At 38.9% G+C, this 15,731-nt stretch overlaps 2 protein-coding genes across 3 annotated transcripts in view; one reads left to right on the top strand and one right to left on the bottom strand.

Moving 5' to 3' along the window:
- On the bottom strand, positions 1-13,224 carry ANKRD54 (ankyrin repeat domain 54). Of its 2 annotated transcripts, none has more exons than XM_034403322.3 (8): positions 12,656-13,224; positions 10,477-10,524; positions 9,085-9,183; positions 7,436-7,507; positions 6,718-6,765; positions 6,504-6,628; positions 2,404-2,511; positions 1-1,916 (listed from the first exon to the last, which is right to left on the bottom strand). In XM_034403322.3, exons 1-8 carry the CDS (start codon positions 13,149-13,151, stop codon positions 1,842-1,844), a joined length of 1,071 nt encoding a protein of 356 aa, XP_034259213.2. In that variant the 5' UTR covers positions 13,152-13,224; the 3' UTR covers positions 1-1,841. The 2 variants fall into 2 exon arrangements, with proteins under 2 accessions (XP_034259213.2, XP_087729994.1); XM_087873868.1 differs by having other exon boundaries at positions 9,085-9,180; positions 12,656-13,186.
- The window catches only part of EIF3L (eukaryotic translation initiation factor 3 subunit L), a 15,238-nt gene continuing 12,543 nt past the window's right edge, over positions 13,037-15,731 (top strand). Inside the window, exons 1-3 of the mRNA XM_034403320.2 lie at positions 13,037-13,164; positions 14,746-14,939; positions 15,256-15,304. Of these exons, the coding sequence (XP_034259211.1) occupies positions 14,910-14,939; positions 15,256-15,304 (79 nt within the window). The 5' untranslated portion in view covers positions 13,037-13,164; positions 14,746-14,909. The remainder of the gene's footprint in view (positions 13,165-14,745; positions 14,940-15,255; positions 15,305-15,731) is intronic.

The raw sequence follows: 15,731 nt of genomic DNA on the forward strand, positions 1-15,731 counted from the left end.
TTCTGACAGCAAAACAGAATTTTATTGAAAAGATAAAATTGCTTCCCATCCTCCTTGTATAATAGAATAAAGTTCATTGTATTCACAGTGACAGTTCTAGCAAAGTCTGAGCCAAATTCAGAACTAAAGCATCCTCTTTAGGTAAGAATTTGGGATTCCTTGATCAAGCTGCTGCATTCAGGAAATCCAAGAACTGTGTCTCTTTTAAAGTTATGCATCCAGTAACTCTTCTACCACAAACATTGCATATTTACCAAAAAATAAAGTCATAAGAAGATACAAATCTCAAGGAACTAAAGCAACCTTGGAATTTTGATGATGCTGGAATGGCTACAAGCGTCTTCCTTTTTAATTACTGTTGGCTGGTTAGAGTCAAAACACCCTGTTAGGACATAACAACAGCTTTGAGGTTTTTTCTTCTCTGAACTAGCTCTTATTCAACAAATTTATGGTTGCAGAAAATTGTTTGAACTTCAGAATAAGGGATTTTTTCATTTTGAACACCAACATGAAAAAGCAAGTACTTTCCCATAAAAGAAGCAGAATTTCCAAAACCTGCTCAGCCAGAGCCAATTAAAATGGTATCATTAAAAAAAGTCTTACATGTTCAAGGAACTCACAGGCACTGGGGAAAACACCTCTAGAGCTCTGCTCATCTACATTATCCTAGATAAGGTCTGTGCCTAATTCAACATAGCTAATCATATTTTGATTTGAGTACAATCTACATACTATCACAGTGAGAGATATTTTGATTTAAAGCAGATGATTTGCTACAGTACCTGAATCTGGCATGAGCTGTAAACCAATTTTATGCCCTTTGTATGAAGAAAAACAGCATATGAAAGTAAACTAGCATTTCACCCACAAATAATGTGTACTTCACATTATTTCCCTCCCTTTTTCCTCTTCTGGAACAAGTAATTCCATGAACCAGAGATAAAAAGGGAAGTGACCCAAGGAAAGGGCACAATAAGAATATTCAGCTGATGATCTAACAATTCATTGTAGCACCCTAAAGGAATCACCCAACTCCTGCAAATGTCTTTTTGTACTAGCAGGCTAAGAGACAACCAAAGACTTTTAACTACTCTTCCTCTGCTCCTTTAATATAAGTAATATTAGCAAAAGAAGCTTGGACAGAGTGTAGACTTACTTATACCAGCCTTTTTGTGATTCAAAATTCAGGAAATAGAATCAGCATAAAGGAAATTCCTGGCTTGTGTGAATATATAGTATCTAAGGTATGCATGTGTGTACACATGTGTGTGATATCAATAAAATCTCTCCCCCCACCCCAACAATGTACATAGGCAGCATTGCTAGCCTTTTAAACTTTTCTCCATTTAAAATATTCCCAACCTGGTTTTTTTTAATTTATTGTCAATTACATTTGTCACCACCTAGAAAGGCTCACTAATTGTGTGCATAAATACTGGGTATTAAAATCAGAGTATTTGCTAATAGCTGCCATTTTTCCAAATATATCCAGAGCAGACTGAAGTTGCTACTTGCAGGACTTCAATAATACTTCCTGAGGGCAGTATCCTTAAAGAGGGGCAGCTTCCCCACAATTTCATTAGCTGAAAGATAATTCCTGATTCTTAAATAATGAATAATAAAGATGCCTTTGAAGGCAGCACAGCAAAAATCCTTGGCCCAAAGAAAGGGTATTGAAGGCAGTCCCTGATGTTTCATGGTTTCAAACCGTTCAACATAGATGCAGCAGGAAAAGTACGCTTGATGCTGGCAACAACAATGTTGCAATCCTGAAATGGAGCTCCAGCTATCTTTTCTTCCAGGACTTCTCCTTTGGTGTGGGAGGACAATAGAAAAGCCAGTTACCTCTGGTCTATCTTCTGCTTCTGCAAGCTGAGTGAGGTGAAACTGGCTAAGAGGTCAGTAACTTCATCCACCTGCCGGGGAAGCACATGAGATGATGATACAGGACCTGAAGAAGAATCCTACAAAGATGGGCAGCTTGCAGCCTAACCCCTTTTTGAAGCAGCTGAAGTCCCTCAACCCAATTGTTCTGCTGAAATCCAGCGGCAGCAAACCATCCTATAACGGCAATAGCAAATGGACTAAAATTGGATTATTTATTCCCATGAAGGGATTTAACAGACCTGTAACTCACTTCCAAAAATGAAAAACGGGTTAAAAAGTCATCTCCACCAGGGATGAAACAATATAGCCACAAAATACAATTAAATTATCCTTAAAATCAGACACTCTCCTACAATGCCAATTATTCTGAATTTATTTATCCTAAATTCAAATGATATATGTATTTTGCCATTAACTAAAATATTTCACAGTGAGATGAAACATAGTTTTTGGATCTACCAGTTTCTCAAGTTGCAGAACTGCTCGGCTGGTACAAAATTTTCTTTAATCCCTCACCTGTTCTTTTGTGCTAGTCATCTGTAGCCTGGTACAAAGGTCATCCAATTGTTCCCTCTGTTCATGACGTCCAAGACGGTCAAGATATTCTCGCAACATCTGGATGATCTAAAACAAGCAGCATGGAAATATGTGGTTTGCAGCGAACAATGAAAAAAGCCCAAGTTTTTAATTAAAAACCCAATTCTGAAGCAAATCTGTAGTGTTACTATAAGCTTTTAGTAAAGTGGAAGGAAAAAGACAGCTGTACATTAACTACCTGGGAGAAAAAAGTAAGAACTAAACATAAATATAACTGTAACTGAATAAAACTGTAAATGAATAAAACTAATTTTTTACTGAGACTCAAGACACTTACATTTTTAAAAGCAACAGTATTATTTGTTTATTCAGTTTACAATGCCTCCCATTTCACATACCTGTATATAATTCTCAGCACTAATAAAGTTAAAATACAAAAAGCAATACAAAAATTAACAAAAATCAAGCAACAAGAACCATTAAAACAAATGTAACTTACTAATCCTATCACTAGTAGGACCAATTATGAACTCAAAGCAATCCAACAGCCTTCAACTGGTAGGGGATTAAAAATGAGATTAACCAACAGTTTTATTAGAGACATTCAGAAGGCAAGGGTGGGATGGGCAAAAAAGTTATACACAGTGACCACAACTATGCAATCAAAGCTCCACCCATTTTTTTGCAGGTAAAGCATGCAAGCTGTATGTAAAAATCCATTGTTAGATCAGAATTCATCTCTATTTTATAGGCAAGGATGCTGACAACAGTAAGAAGAAAGCTACACTGCTATAGTAAACATTTCCAAATCATAACATGTCAGATCCACATGAACAGAAGGGCCAAACTTTGCAGTGACTGTTATAGAAATGCACTTAGTGCGCTTATATCAGAATGTAACATTTCAAATACATTGTCATAGATTTTGGCCAGCAGTAGATAGAAGGTTACAACAGAAATGAAGTATCATCTCTACTTACTCAAAGAGACTAAAAATTTTTTTGAATGAGTACCTCCACGGAGACCAGAATGGCTTCCTATCTCACAGACAATTGAAAGATAATGTGAGAACTATATTGAATATACTAGAATATTATGAGTGTAATTCTGATAAACAGGTGGCCCTGGTCTCCGTGGATGCACAAAAAGCTTTTGACAGAGTGAGCTGGAATTTTCTCTTTGCACAGTTGAGGGAAATGGAATTCGGGGAAAGATTTACCAGGGTGATCCGGACAGTATACACAAAACAGACAGCGAAAATACTTATTAATGGGGAAGAGTCTGAAAAGATTTATATAAGTAAAGGTACTAGACAGGGATGCCCATTATCTCCACTTTTATTTATCTTAACCCTAGAGTTATTATTGAATGAGGTCAGAAAGAACCAAGGAATTAGAGGGCTAAGAATCAGAGGGGAAGAGTTTAAGCTCCAAGCCTTTGCGGACGATTTGATATTTGTCTTGGAAGAACCTTTGGAATCGGGACCAATCTTGCTCCAGGAGTTGGAGGCTTACGGGAAAGTAGCAGGATTTAAATTAAATAAAGATAAAACCAAGATTCTAATTAAGAATATGACGAAGAATCAAAAAGTGCAGTTAGAGGAAGAACTAGGGATTCAGATAGTTAAAAAACTGAAATACTTAGGCATTTGGCTTTCATCCAAATGCTCAACCATTAAAGAAGATAACTACCAGAAACTACTTGGTCAAACTAAAGAAATTTTGGAAGGATGGAAAGGATTAGTTATCATTATTAGGTAGAATTGCAGTAATTAAGATGTATATCCTGCCTAAATGGATTTTTCTTTTTCAGACAGCCCCAGTTTTATTAGATACAATTTTTTTTCAATCTCTAGATCAATGTTTACGTAGATTTGTGTGGCAGAACAAAAAACCAAGGATTAAATTGAAAATGCTTCAAGAATCCCCTTCCAGGGGAGGATTTGGCCTACCTAAATGGGAGCTTTATCATCAAGCAGCTGTCTTAAATTGGATCAGAGACTGGATTGCTTTGAGGAGGAGGAGAATCCTTAGTTTGGAAGGCCACAATTTGCAACAGGGGTGGCATTATTATCTGAGTCAGGAAAGGCCCAAAAAACATAAATACTTTATGGACCACTTTATCCAAAAGGTTTTGATGACTATCTGGGATCAAATAAGAAATAAATATTACCTGATGACTCCGATTTGGCTTTCCCCTTTAGAGGCGATGATACACCTGACTCTTTATAACAGAAATAAACCATTAATTTACCAAGTTCTATTGGATCCTTTAGGCAAAGTAAAATCTCGAAATACGCTGGTGGAATTAGGCTATGAGTTAGATTGGTGGACATTACAATCAGATCCAATCCAGGACAGCTCAGGACAAAAGCAAGGGAGGAATCTATAATTCCCTACAGGAACTTGATAAGATCTTGTTGGGGAAGGATGAGAAGGTATTATCCAAACTGTATCAATTCCTCTTAATGGATTGGATTGGAGAGGAGATTATCAAGGACTCAATGATTGCCTGGGGGAGAAATTTGGGATATTCGATTGAACTTGAAAAATGGGAAGAAATTTGGGGGAAAACCTTAAAATTAACAATGTCGGTTTCCTATAAGGAAAATATATACAAAATGCAGTATAGATGGCACCTGCCTCCGGCTAGATTATCGAAGATGTTCCTGGGAACCTCTTGGGTTTGTTGGAAATGCAACGTCGCTATGGGAACTTATTTTCATACTTGGTGGACCTGTCCCCGAGGAAAAGAATATTGGGCTAGAATTCAAAAATGGATTTTAGAAATCATAGGATGTAGGATAGAATTGAACCCGGAAACGTTTTTATTAGGCATGAAACCAGAGAACTTAAACAATCTAATTGATATCTCGCTCTCCACATCATCATTGCAGCCAGGATCTTGTTTGCACAAGAATCGAAATCCAAAAATACGCCATCGGAGGCTACGTTAACCGCAAAGATCTTGGACTGTGCAGAAGCAGACAAGGTTACTGACTTTTGCGAGATAGACAAGAATCGGGGTTATATAGGAGCTGGGACAGGTGGTATGCTTGGCTGCAAAAAAAGAAATCTTAAGAAGAATGGAAATATTAACCTTAGTGTGAACGTGGGTAAATATTTATAGGAGCATTACATGGCAATTGAGAATCTCTTTTTTCTGGACAAACTTTTCTTTCTTCTGATGAGTTGGTTTAATGGAGCTTTGTACTATCTCTAGGCGAAAATTGATACTTTAAAACTCTATATGTATTATATTACTCTCTGCAATTCTATCCATATTGCTATGCTTTTTTTCTGTAAATTTTAATAATTTTCAATAAAAATTAAAAAAAATAAAAAAAAAATGAAGTATCATTCTGGCAAAATGCAGATTCTAAAGATACTATAGCTATAGAGCTAGAAGGTAAATAAAATAAAAAGTAAGTGAGTGCAATATGTACTTTTAAAAACTGTGCATGTTTGGATTATGCATTTTTTGAGAGTAGATTGGCTTTCTTCAGAATGGTTACTTCATGATTTTACTAGCAATATACCTTGGGACCTTCAGAGACCAAAACATTTTGAAGCCTGTGGAAGAAAATACCCTACCTTGGCTATAGAAGGCCATATGTCAGCAACAAGTCACAGATAAAATAGAACAAGCCTTACTTTTCTATCTGCCACCCTCTATACTTTCTCTATTTTCCTTTTTCACAATTGCCAGGGAAGGACAGATTATACTTGTACTTCCAAGAGGATTTCCCAAGATACCTAATAATTACTCCTTGACCGAAAACTTTTCAAAGATTAGCTTCATATTTTTAGACTCATCAAGACCTCTGCCATATCTAACTAATCTGAATGGCCAATTACATCTTAGAATTTCAGTCCTCTAAGCCAAAAGCGTTTTTCCTTTCCTAGTCTACCGTGGGAATCAGGTTTACACACTTTTGCTTTTGTCTCAGAATCCACTGACACCAAACTCTGACGTTCACATACATTCCTCAGTCCCAAATGTCTTCTACAGAGCCTAGAGACAACTGTTGAATATGAAACACCTGGCAGCTCCTCAAATCCAAAATAACCTTCCTGTACCTGCTTTACTTCAAGGCGCACAACCTCCAAGCTCTGTGAGAGGCCATCCTGCAGGATGTTTAACTTTGACCTGGCCAAGTGCAGAGGGGTCCTTCCAGCTCGATCCAGGGCATCCACTCGAGCTCCTGAAGTATGCAAATGCAGAGTAAGAAAAACATATTGAAAGAGCACCAGAAGAAAGGGCAATTTTAGAGTTGCCAAAAAAAAAGGTTACCTCCGCGGAGTAGCATGGTGATGACAGGAACATGGTTCGTGCAGGCAGCTGGGGAGGGGAAATATAAAACATAGAACTAAGAAGTGTTTTGGAGTAAAGCAGTGGGGATACATTATATCTGATCAGAATCATACAGTAAACCTCCCTTTGCAAATCTATATGGTATACTAAGAATGCAAACTGAGAAATCTGACCTCAGCTTCATGTCATGGGATTAAACAAGTCAATGCAGTCTCATCAAATCCTATCTGTGCTAGAAGAAATACTGCAGTAAAAGTTAAGATTATAGAACCTACAAAAACTAAACAGAATATCACCAGTTCTTTGGGGCGGATGTAGCTGTACTGGCTCTATAAGATTACTGAAATCCATTTTTTTAAAATACAAGATATCCAACTGCTTACATCCAGATGTAATTTCTTTTAACATAAAAAATGCTAAGATATACTTTATAGAAATTATCACAGTAAACATTAAGCTAGTCCTGAAAAATAAATATTACGCTTCTTGTATGGCAGATGTGAGCCCAGTTCCAAAGGCAAAAGTTTGCATATGTTCACTCTCTGCTGAATGGGCAATTTCCTGGGTTTACTCTAAATAATTTTTTCCACTCCATGTGTCCCAGGCTATTGCTGCCTGAACTTGAAGCAAATTTAGTTTCAGCAGATTTCTTTCAAGAAAAAAAAGAGAGAAGGCATTTCAGATAAATGATGCTTACCCAAATGCAAGGGAGTGTTCCCCAATCCATCTCGCTGGTTTGGATCAGCACCATGGTCTAAAAGCAACTGCACTAAAACACAAAGAAAGAGTCTCTCAAGTTCACTTTGAAAACCATACAGAAATATCCCAAATATTAGCCCAGGGTCATATAGTTTACAGAATTCATTCTTTTATAGCAACTCTTGGAGACGGATAGCAACTGGTCTTAACTGCATCTCATCAATATCAATCTCTTTTCATAAGTATTTTAATGGAACAGGTTTCTATAATAAGATGATGCTTTTATGTCCCTTGAAAAAGTCAAGCTTGCATATGAAGCACTACTGAATGGACCTCTGGGCCCCATTGTCTTAAGTTCACACTATCCAAAATTGCCAGCAAAATAAACTGCCACAGCACAATGTACGCCAATCTGCCACATTTGGGGGCTGTTCAAAAGTAATGGAATGTCCATAATGAAGGCCACTGGCTTCAAGATGATGGGCATGATCAGGGGATTAAAGTTCAACTCTCTTTTAACTTGCATTGCATGCAATGTATACCCATAAAAAGGGCCAAGGCTTTTCTTGCATAGTAGTACCTGCCATTTTGCAACACAAGCATCACTGCAGATGCACCCCTCCGCCCCCCAATATAGATAATTTGCCAGTGAGAATATTACCTCTCTCAGCTCCTTCTTAATCACACTGACTCTAAGAATAGGTCAATAAGGTTTAAGTACATCTTATTGAATAATATCACAGATTTATCCATCGGCCTCCAGGGGCACTTTGGAAAGAATGTAAAGTAATGGACCCTCACATCTCATACTGCCCATTTTTAAACCTAGAAGCCATCTTAGACTTTGCTCAACTCTTGTTAACCAAAAATGACCAAAGTAAATATATATTAGCTTAACTAAGTTTGTCCTCTATCCAATAACCAAGCCCCTTTCAACCTAGAAGGCAATAGAAAAGTTTTAATTAAGGATGCTGGTGTCATTCCTAATTTGCAGGAGCAACCTATGTTCTTGGGGTTTTTTCCTATTATTTTTTTAACCAAACTTTTCAAAGAACACACTGAAAACTTGTTTATAAAACCACAGCACCTCTCTGAATTATTCTGGATATCAGGCAATGTCGGCAATACTGCATTTTAGAAGAGAGTTTCTCAACCTGGGCAAGCTTAAAATGGATGGACTTCAACTCCCAGAATTCCCCAGTGAGCCACCCATCTTAAACTTGGGTTTTGCTGGCTGGGGAATTATGGGAGTTGAGGTCCACCCACTTTAAACTTGCCCACTGTTTTAGGAAGTATATTTCATAATGGTATCTCCACTTCTAACTTCATTCTATCTTGTAATAATCTATACGTGTGTCTCTCAACCTTAGCAAATTTATGAAGCATGGACTTTAATTCCCAGAATTCTTCATCCAACATAGGTGGCTGGGGAATTCTCTGAGTTGAAGTCTACACATCTAAACTTTCTTAAGACTAAGAAACACTGATCTAGGTCCATTACTTCTGCCCAGTTTCCTTCCACCTGCTAGGAACAGTGGGCTGCCTTGCTGAAATTTACAAATAATAATGCTTTTGAAAATAATCAATACCTCCCTGTGAAGTGGCATCTAAAGTGAGAGTCCCCCATTTTTTAAAAAATTGGCTTACCAATGCGATCATTTCCATTACAAGAAGCAAAGTGCAGGGCTGTTCGACCTTTGTCATCAGCAGCACAGGGGTCTGCCCCATCTTCTAGAAGTTGCACTACTGATGCCACCAAATAAGAAAGAAAAGGAAGCATTAATAACCTGAAGATTTAATTGGCTAAAAGTTACCATCAGCATCCTAGCTTAAAATCTAATAAATTGTTGCAAAACTTTCAAGTAACGATACTTAATGCTGAAAGTTTATTTTAGAAGAAACAAATAAGATACATGCACAAATTCATTCAGATCTTTTCAATATCCATACTTTCCAAGCAATTCAGCATCAGTAAGTAAAATTAGCATCAGCATAAGTAAGCATCCTTTCAAGCTCAAAGTGAAATAGCAGAATAAAGCATCCACAAAAAGAAATTGTACATAGTAATTATTTCAATCGATGTGAATTTATATTTCGTTTAATGAAAACATTTAATACAAATTTTAATCCATATCTGGACATTAGGTACCGTGTTTCCCCGAAAATAAGACCCTGTCTTATATTTTTGGAAACCTGAAATAAATGCTTGGCCTTATTGCCATGCGCTCAAAAGCCCGATTGGGCTTATTATCAGGGGATGTCTTATTTTGGGGGAAACAGGATAGTTAGGACATTGTCTCTCCCAGAACTACACTTTTATTTAAATTTTGCTTCCTTATTCAATTGAAAAAAAAAAAGACATGATACCAACTGTTCCACTATCTCACTGCACTCTTCAGACAAATTTAAATCTAAACTTCTGATTTCAGCTAAAGTTTAGAGAGAGGAGGATATTTAATATAGGTGAACAAGAGATAAAGATAGAAAAAATTCATATTCCTGCAATGTAACCTTCTAATAAATGCATCTTGTATTTCAGGAACTGCATGCCAAGAAATTAGATATGCAGGCAAGTGAGGAGAATGAAGCTAGAGGGTTAGCTAGCAGAGCACTGAAACCTAGCCCTCTGTATTTCTTCTAGCCAACATTTCCATAAACAAATATATTTGAGAGGATTATTTACAAGCCTCCACTTGTATATGCATCTTACAATAAGACAGAACTGGTTAGGAAAGACTTAACTGAAACTAGGAGATGAAAGAAGAGAATACCTGGGTTGAAGAAGTGTGTGTATGGGAAACTAACATTTGGTTAACAGACTCATTTTCAGGCCTTCAAGCTACTGATATTTTTTTTGTAAAAAATTACATTCCAATGGAATTCTTAGGAATCTAATACTGTATATTGAACATTCTCACCTCAAAGAATCTGTTCCTGTTTATGGCCTATCATTTTTTAAGACCCATATTTTGCTAACAGAACCTATGTAGGGGAAAATACATGGAGCTATAGATCAAATTCTGACTGATGCAATGTTACCTGTTTCCAAATCATTTGAATTAGCAGCTTCTCTCAATCTTTTTAAAGCTGTGGAAAAAGAGAGAATTATTTCCTTCTCAATTTAATTTTATAACAAACAGAACAACCACAACCACATCAGGTTTGGTTCAACAAATGTTTTTACTATGCACAATCCACACCTTTTCCTCAAGGGTGATCTTTTACTGGGGGAAGGCAGCAACACAGTGTTTTAAATCTAGGGAACTGTGATGTTACCTCTAGCTAATGGACTCATAATTATTCAGACATCATGGCTTTTTGTAGGAATTTTTTTAACTCTTAAAATTCATTTTAGATGTGCAAACAGCAGCAAAACAGACCTCCTTCCTTTGGAAAAAAGGGTTGGTAATCTTTTACAAGTAAGGCATCACAGGCTAGTTGGCCACAGGAGGCCTTTCAACAATGTTCCTGGATGGGCAGACCCCAATAATTTTGAATTATCCTTTCTCGTAATTTAAGGACTTTGGTATGATTTTGACTGAAAAAATCTTTCAAGAATTAATGATCTTTTTGTATCTGGAAACAGAGGAGCACCAATCTACAAAGTTTTCACAATTTGCTTTTCCTCCAAAATTTACTCTGAGAAGTGAGTAAACTTTGTCCACATTTCTGCTGCTATTTATCCATAATACATAAAACAGAACAGAGCAAAACAAACTTCTCAGGCTTCAATACATTATAAATGTTCCTGGCAGTAACTTGCAATTAATACTGCTATAACTGGATTGCTCTGATCACATTTACTCATCACAAATCTGTTAATCCTTAATTTATAACATAACACACGCTACCTCATTTTATTCACAATTTAAACCACATGCATTCTTTTAATACAAAATCAGGAATTCTGGTGACTTCAGGTCTAACGGTCAAAATTATTTTAAATGTTTCTCATTGAGCCATGCTTGTATTTCATTTTTCTCTTTTTTACTCACAATTTTAAGATAAACTACAACCCGGATGAGTGCCCTATATCAGCGGTGGGATTCAAGTAATTTAACAACCGGTTCTCTGCCCTAATGATTTCTTCCAACAACTAGTTTGCCAAACTGCTCAGAAGATTAACAACCGGTTCTCCCGAAGTGGTGCGAACTGGCTGAATCCCACCACTGCCCTATACGCATGAATAATTCCTTTATACAACCCAGTACTATTTATCTATAATATTTGTAGGCAATCCAATCAAATATGCTCTGGGTGGCACAGAACAATAAAAAAACAACATGGTTCATAAGACCTCATTAAAACAAATCATGCCTTCCATAATAGTACAATTAATTTTTGCAAGAGTTTTGGCTTGTTGAAATAAGCCAAGCATCCTGCCAGGAGCAGCCTGTTCCAAAACACAGGAGCTATTATGAAAACTCCTGTCCTTCCTTCTGGCAAACAGGGCAGGTTGTTGGACAATTATTATGAACACCAACTGGAATAGATCAGGTTGTGGAAGGCTGCCTTGGATTATCAAGGGAACAATTATGTGTCCACGCCTAAGCGTGTTTGCTTGAATGTTTAGTCCCTTATCCGTAGCTACAGGTAGTCCTCAACTTACGACCACAACTGAGCCCAAAATTTATGTTGTTAACTGGGACATTTAAGTGAGCTTTGCCCCATTTTATGACCTTTCTTGCCACAGTTGTTAAGTGAATCACTGCAGTTGTTCAGTTAGTAACACAGTTAATTGAATCTGGTTTCCTCACTGACTGAGCTTGTCAGAAGGTTGCAAAAGCTGATCACATGACCCCAGGACACTGAAACTGTCATAAGTATGAACCACTTGCCTGAATTTTGATCATATGACCATGGGGATGCTGGAACGGTCGTAAGTGTGAAAAAGGGTCATAAGCCACTTTATAAAGTGCCCGTGTAACTTTGGACAGTCACTAAACGAATTGTTGTAAGTCGAGGACTACCTACATTTGACAGCAAACTCCCGCTGCCTTTGCCTTCCCAATACAGTAAAGCATGGAAGAGCTCCAAATTCCTTTCAAAGCCCCAGACTGAAGCTCCCCAATATCCTCTCCCACTGCCGCTCCTTGACAGTTTAGCCTCAGAGCTGAGGGTCCGGTAGGGAAGAGGACGGACGGCCTTTTGGTCGCCCGGTAAAAACAGACCGCCCCCCCACCTCCCACCCCCCACTCTCTCCCGCCTGGCCCCTCACCGTGAATCTCCTTGCCCAGAGGGCCCCCCTTGCGGTGTAGCCGGGCGTCTCTGCGGCGACGGCTGATGATCTTGCACACGCGGTGCTCCCTCTGCCACGGCAGCTGCAAGTAGCCCAAAGCAGCCGGATCCGGGGTCTCCGGGATGGTCCGCAAGGCGACGCCAAGACCCGCCAGGGAAAACAAATTGGGGCTTTCGGCCGGGCTGGCTTCGCCGGGGCTACCGCCTTCCATCCCTCCCGCCCGCCCGCCCCCCCTCCTCCCCGCCCGCTCGCTCGCTCGCTTGCTTCTCCAAGCCTTCGCTTCAAGTGTGGGCCCAGAAAGCCCAAGCTCTCTGACGGGAGGCGGGGAAATTCGCGTAACCATAGAAACGAAAGGAAGGTAACAAGGCAAGTAGCAGCCAATAGGAGCGGTCGGACGCCGTAAGCGACGGGCTAAGAATGACAGGAAGGGAGCTTGCGTACTCCCCCCACCCACGGCCAAAAAGGTTTCCGTCATCCTTTCCTTAAAGGTGAGAATTCGGTCTACGGCCAAGTAGAACACTGTAGTAGATGCTTTTGTGCGCAAGCCCGGAAAGGTGGAGGGCCTTCTGCTCACAGTCGGCGATGATTATTGGCTGGAGATGATGTCCAATCCAACACATCCTTTGGTATAAGCATTATACACTAGAACAGAGATCTTCAAACTTGGCAGCTTTAAGACATGTGAACTTCAACTCCTAGAATTCTCCAGCCAGCTATGTTATGCTGGAGAATTCTGGGAGTTGAAGTCCACAAGTCTTAAAGCTGCCAAGTTTGAGGATGTCTGCACTAGAATAAAACACTCATATGTGCATCTTGACATAGGCAAAACAGCACACCTTACACATAAGAGGTAAAAGGGAGAAGGGCAGTTGGACATCCCAAGTAGCAGAAAAGGATAGTGCTACTCCTTCGGCGGAAGGAAGTGAAACCACAATCTGCAAATGGGGAGGCTTTAACTACTGTACCATCCTGAACAGAAATGCAGAATGCATACCAACATTTCATTAGAAACCTCATTTATACGCAGGATAATATAGTACTTGTGCAACTCTGGGAAATATAATAAAGTTATTCAAGGGAGCAAAAATAGAAAGCATTTCAGAGGGGAAGATACTGTAATTACTTGACCCCAAAAATGAAACAACCGCAAAGCACACTGCCATAGCTACAAATTACACAAACCTATTCACCAAATTTTAAATCTCAGTGTTGAGAGAAGATATTATTGCCAGGCATTAGATTGTAATGTCTACATCTTGTTCACATTAAAATAAAGGGTTTATATAGGTTCAAGGACAATTTGTTGTTATATAGTATTAAGTATTGACAAGTAAACCCCACAGGGCAGAAACTCAGTAGGTTTAACTTTTGGTGTCATGTCTTCTGTTAATTTTTTCCCTCTTTAGACCTAGGTTTTTTTCCTATTGAAAGTGTACAGGAACATTCTCAGGAAACAAGTATTCTGTAATTCTTTTGCTCCTCTTTGGGGGCAAAGAATATGCTTTTATAAAAATAGTGGTACTGAAATGTCTCAGCTGTGGCTAAACTTCGTTTATACTTTCTTATATATTTTCACCATTCCTCCTTACTAATTAGGAATTCATTTGAGTTGCAATTGTGAACCAGAAATTTGTTTTATTATCTAATGCATGCTTTATGAAAAGAAAATTGACTTTTCAGGTTAGGAGGCAATATTCTTGTATAGTGGTTATTAATGAGGCATTCAAACCTGTTGCTCTATTCATTTGTCAAATCCCATCAATTCTGGCCAGTAAAAACCAATGGAAATTTGTGACATTTTCACCCTGCTTGCGATCTTGCAACTAGATGATCTATGTTGAAGATCAGGTATCGCTTTAGGGGTCTTTTGATTTGATCTAACAAAGATCTGTTATTCAATAGATTTATAACCCGCATTTCTTTCATAACAGAATTAACAGTAGTATACCAAATACACTACATTTTCTAATCATGGTTGCCGGCAGGCCTATAACATACACAGACTAAATGTACCACGTTTACTTATTCGTATTAGCAGCAGATTAACTCGGTCCCGTTTATCCCTACAGTATTTTAAGTTGTCCGCCAAACGGACTATTTATAACGGCGGCTTCCGGTTTACGAGGGAAGTGCCACAAATTCGGTGGCCGGAAGACTTTCTTTGCTGCAACGTTCTCAGCCAGGTTCGGCAAGTCGGCGGTGTGCGCGTTTTTTTCGTCCTCTTAAACCCGCCATGTCGTACCCGGTGGACGATTACGAAGAGGTACAAGCGCTGCGTATCTATTGACTGAGATCTTGATTGGCGTGTGGGATTTGGGACCTTCTTGGATGATTTTGCTTGGCGTTTTCGGATAAAAGGGATGGGCGGGTGCCTCCCTGTAGTGGAAGGAAGAGGGGTTGCTAGGCTGAGTTGTCACTAAAAGCAAAGCCTAGACATGGGGGTGGGTGGGGGGGGTGTCTGCTTTCCAAACCCGTGGATGTTCACATATGAGGTGGGGGGGAGCAACGATTAAGCATGTTGCACCGTGTTATCTGTACCAGATTCAAGCCTTCCCTTCCCACCCTCTCTTTTCTCGCAGGGCTCTTACGACCCATATGCTTATACAGGGGATTATGATTTACACACAGGTGAGTCCGTAAACTTTCCTGTTGATGGACCTTGCTACTTCGAGTTTATGTTAGGAGGCAAAGAGTACTTACTATCCTAGATGTGGGTTGTGCTACAGACAGGGTGGCAGTACCGTTCAGAAGTGCTTTTGAGTCCAGCCCACTTCTTTATTCATTTTCTACCCCCCAAAAAGTATGGATAACTATGTGCTTTATTAAACTTTTGATATTTGTCTCTTACCGAAAGAAAGGTCTTTGACCTATGTTCGGTTTAGCAAGTTTAATTTTTCCTTGTTTGTTTCTTTGCCAATTGCTTTTAATTTGCAGTCATAGGCTAAAGTGTGAAAAAAATGGAGTGGAAACTAGATATTAAAAAATCTGGCTACAAAAAATAACTCCTAGGCATTCCCATTCTTGTACTTTCCATTCTTGTAGTCTATTGTAGGTG

Source organism: Pantherophis guttatus, chromosome 7 (assembly GCF_059756535.1).
Source record: "Pantherophis guttatus breed Tessera chromosome 7, ASM5975653v1, whole genome shotgun sequence".
NCBI lineage: Eukaryota > Metazoa > Chordata > Lepidosauria > Squamata > Colubridae > Pantherophis > Pantherophis guttatus.

Coding starts and splice junctions, on each gene's coding strand:
- ANKRD54 (XM_034403322.3), bottom strand. CDS start 13,151: ATGACGGAAACCTTTTTGGCCGTGGGTGGGGGGAGTACGCAAGCTCCC. Junction 9,184..10,476: donor TTCAAATGATTTGGAAACAG/GTAACATTGCAT, acceptor TGGTGGCATCAG/TAGTGCAACTTCTAGAAGAT. Junction 6,629..6,717: donor CACCATGCTACTCCGCGGAG/GTAACCTTTTTT, acceptor TGCATACTTCAG/GAGCTCGAGTGGATGCCCTG.